We start from the raw sequence: 3,606 nt of genomic DNA on the forward strand, positions 1-3,606 counted from the left end.
CCCCCGCTGCCAGGTTCACTGAACTCCTTAGCATGGGCGCAACACAGCTTGTGGCGCGTCCGTAACGCCAGACATCAAGCAGCACTCCAAACAACATCGAAAAACCCATTCAGGGCTCACTCTGAGGTGGGGGTCGACGTCCGCCGCGTGGTGCCCTGTCAGCACTGTCTGGGCGAGTATCAGGGCCAGGGCGCCCCTCAGGCCGCCCACTGTGCTGAACAGCACCTCCTGCCACGACAGGTGGGGGCCGGCCTGGGGGCAGGGCGGCGCGGTTGGGTGGAGGGGGACCCGGCAAAGGCGTGCGGGGTTTGACGGGCGAGAGCTTGGGGTGACGCGCGCCAAGCGCAGCATGGCAGCTGACGCCCGCCTTCCTCACTCCTCCCTCCAGACGGCTTGCAAAAGGACGACCAGGTTTGACACACACTGCGCCTGCAGGGCCACACACAGCTCCTCCGTCGTCCTTTACACACACACACACGCACACACACACATACACACCCTCTCACACAAACATGCACCCTTGCTCTCAAGCGCGTGCTCGTGCTAAGGCCCACACACCAACACACAAACACACGCGGGCGTATGCATGCACACAAACGCCGTAGCCCCACGCCCGTCCTCAGCCACACACGCCCACACACGCCCCTCTCCCATGCGCCCCCCCCCCTCCCACCAGCGCGAGCAGCGGGGCCTCCAGGAACATGAGGCCGCCCCTAATCAGCAGAGTGAACAGCGAGATCGGCGCCACCCGCGTCAGCATCATCGTGGACGCGTCCCACGCGTAGTCCCAGGGGTCGTCGTGGTCTGGGTACAGCTCGGGCGCGATCCTGGGGCGGCGGCATAACAGCGGCGGCGGCGGCGGCGGTTTCGGAGGGACGCACGGGTTGCAGAGGGGCGTGGGGGAGCGCGGGTAGAGGGGCGCAGGTGGAGCCCATGCGGGAGGGTTAAGTTGATGTTGTTGAGCATGTGGCGGCAAGCCAGGGCGATCGGAGAAGGGGGGGCCGTTCTGCAGGGCGGGTCGAAGCCACCCTTTGAGGCTGAGCAGCACGTGACACCACCTGACGAAAAAGTTGACGACCGAGGCGCCCACAAAGAAGAACACCAGGCCGTTGGCCGTGAACTGCGGAGTGCGAAGTTTGAAGCAAAAATGCAATATGAGGGCGGCGCGGGAAGGGACACAGACGGTGGTTCGCAAGCGGGGAGCACACCGCGGGGCGGCGGCACGCGCGGCGCTGCGTGCGCTCGCGAGGGGGTGGGGCCTGATCGAGCAGCCGCTGCTTGGGGGGCCATCCGCTTGACAGCCACCAAGCCCCACCTGCACAACATCCCAAAAGTCGAAAAAGGCGTTGTGGCGGCGCCCCTTGCGGGACAGGCCTGCGGCGTGGCCGTCAGCGGGGAGGGATGCGATCTCAGGGCTTGCGCTTGGAGCGCCACATGCCGTCGACCAAAACTGACGTGGCGGCGTTTTGAATTGCTTCTCCGACAGCCCGCCAAAAGCAACCGCGGTTGCAGCACAGCAGCACGGCTTACAGCGGCAGACGGGGCAGCACGGCCCTGCAGGCCAAAAGACATGCCGCAGCGGGGGCAGCGGCAGCGGCGCACCAAAGATGAGGGTGGCGCTGCCAAACAGGCCGTAAACCACGACGCCGATGACGCCGCTGCCGTGGAAGCCGAACAGGCCGTAATACTCTGTGCGTGGGGTCGCGGTTTTGGGGCATGGCGAGCCAGCGCGGAGGGGCCGCGGGTTTCAGGGAAGCAGAAAGGGTTGCATGGCAAGGGGCAGGCTGGGTCGGCCCGCCACACCTGCCAGGGCAGAGTGCGCACCTGCTACCACGCCAGCTTTTGCATATGCACGCATATTTGCTGGCGCCCGTGCACGCGCGACACATGCGCCAGGAACCGCCCACCAGTGAGGAGGTATGTGAGGTATGCGCCGCCCAGGGTGATGGCCACCTCTGCGTGCGGCGGGGTGCCGCGCCGCTGGATGTGCTTGAATAAGAACTGCAAACGGACGCGCAAATGTGTGTACGAGGGTGAACAATGCGTGAAGCTTGTGTGCGTATGTTATACAAGGAGAGTGTGCACGCGGTTTCGAGGCCGCCTTGCCAGACTCAAGCAATGGTCTGCACACTCCCAGCCCCAGGGGCCTCGCTGACCTGGATCATGTACTCCATGCATCACCACCCCCACAATCGCCGGCTGGCTGATGTCAGCGGCCCCGCCTGCCCACCTTTGTGCCGTACCCTATGAGCATGCCCATCACGACCCCCACAGCCGCCAGCTGGCTGATGTCAGCGACCATCGCCCCCAGCAGCTCCAGCAGCGCGCCCTCGCCCCCGCGGCCGCCGCCGCCGCCGCCGCCGCCGCCGCGGCTGGACAGCTTGAGGAAGATCTGTCCGGATTTTTTGGGGGGGGGGGGGGCGGCGGCAGCAGGAATAGAATGGGACGCGTCATGGGTCCAAATCAATTGTGAGCTTGACCCAGTGGATGCAGGAAAGCTGCTGTGAGTTCAGAAAAGCTTCAAGGTGAGGAGGCACGGTGACAGCTTGGGGGGGTGGGCAAAACGCCATCAGCAGCAGGGCCATCGGCCGTTCAGACCCTGGTTGGCCGCTAGGACCAGGGTTCAAGGTTCACCTCGAACAGCACGATGGAGCTGGCGTCGTTAAAAAGGGACTCCCCCTCGAGCAGCACCGCCAGCCACTCAGGGGCGCCACCTGGGGCCCAGGCGGGGATCGGACACGCAAACGTCGCTGGGCGGGCGGCCGGGGCACACCCGCGGGGCGCGCTGTCAACGAGGGCGCGAAAACAGCTTCCTGGCTGGCTGTGCAAGGCGAGATGCACCTCTGGTGAGGGGGCCGGTGTCGGTCTCGGCTCGGGCACCAGGCCACCCGCATGCCGGAAGTGTTTGCAAGCGTGCACAAGGCGCCCCCCAGTCGAACGTGCAATGCACGCGGGCGGGCGGCGGGGCGGCGCTGATACAACTGCTCGCCTCCTTTAAGGATGGCGGCGACGGCGACGGCGTCGGTGGCGGCGAGCATGGCCGCGAATAGCGCGCAGTCGATGGCGCGCCAGCCTTGGGAGGCGAGGCCGAGTCCATACTGCAGGAATGGGACGAGGGCAAACGCCCCTATGATAACGTTTGCAAACGCAAAAACGAGGCAAGCCGTGGCGATCTGCGGGAGGATCGTTCATTGAATGAATTGGGGGGCCGGGTATCAGGGGGTGAGTCATGCAGAGCAGAGTGCTGCTTGCTAGTTGCCGCAGGGAGGGCGGGGGGTTTGAGTACGGTTGCTGCCTTGGGCACCCCTGCAGCAATCAGCCGGCGCGTCCGCTGCGCGCCCAGCAGCAGCGCGTGCCATCCCCGTCTGGGAGCGGGAGCCGGGGCACGAGCACCCCGCTGTGCGTGGGGCGTGGCGCGGCGCGGCCCGGCGCGTGGCGGCTGCGCACCCGCTTAAAAAGGAAGAAGTCAATCCGCGCGGCGCTGTCCAGCAGGAGGGGCGGCAGGAAGAGGAAGAAGAAGAGCGGCGCGGGCTTGATGCCCAGCCAGAGGGTGAGGGCATTGCTGAAGTGGCCTGTGGGGGCCGCAGGGGGGGCGGTGGGCAGGGA

General features: G+C 66.1%; 1 protein-coding gene across 1 annotated transcript; it reads right to left on the reverse strand.

Annotated features, from left to right (window-relative positions):
- Window positions 1–619: 619 nt before the first annotated feature.
- Window positions 620–3,038, reverse strand: MNEG_5523 (hypothetical protein; the record flags this gene model as incomplete). Its single annotated transcript, XM_014046004.1, has 8 exons — window positions 620–827; window positions 1,059–1,120; window positions 1,316–1,374; window positions 1,603–1,689; window positions 1,908–2,001; window positions 2,231–2,392; window positions 2,635–2,714; window positions 2,951–3,038. The coding sequence occupies 8 exons, from the start codon at window positions 3,036–3,038 to the stop codon at window positions 620–622; spliced, it is 840 nt and encodes a 279-aa protein (XP_013901458.1).
- Window positions 3,039–3,606: the final 568 nt, after the last annotated feature.

This window comes from Monoraphidium neglectum (assembly GCF_000611645.1).
Source record: "Monoraphidium neglectum strain SAG 48.87 unplaced genomic scaffold scaffold00831, whole genome shotgun sequence".
NCBI lineage: Eukaryota > Viridiplantae > Chlorophyta > Chlorophyceae > Sphaeropleales > Selenastraceae > Monoraphidium > Monoraphidium neglectum.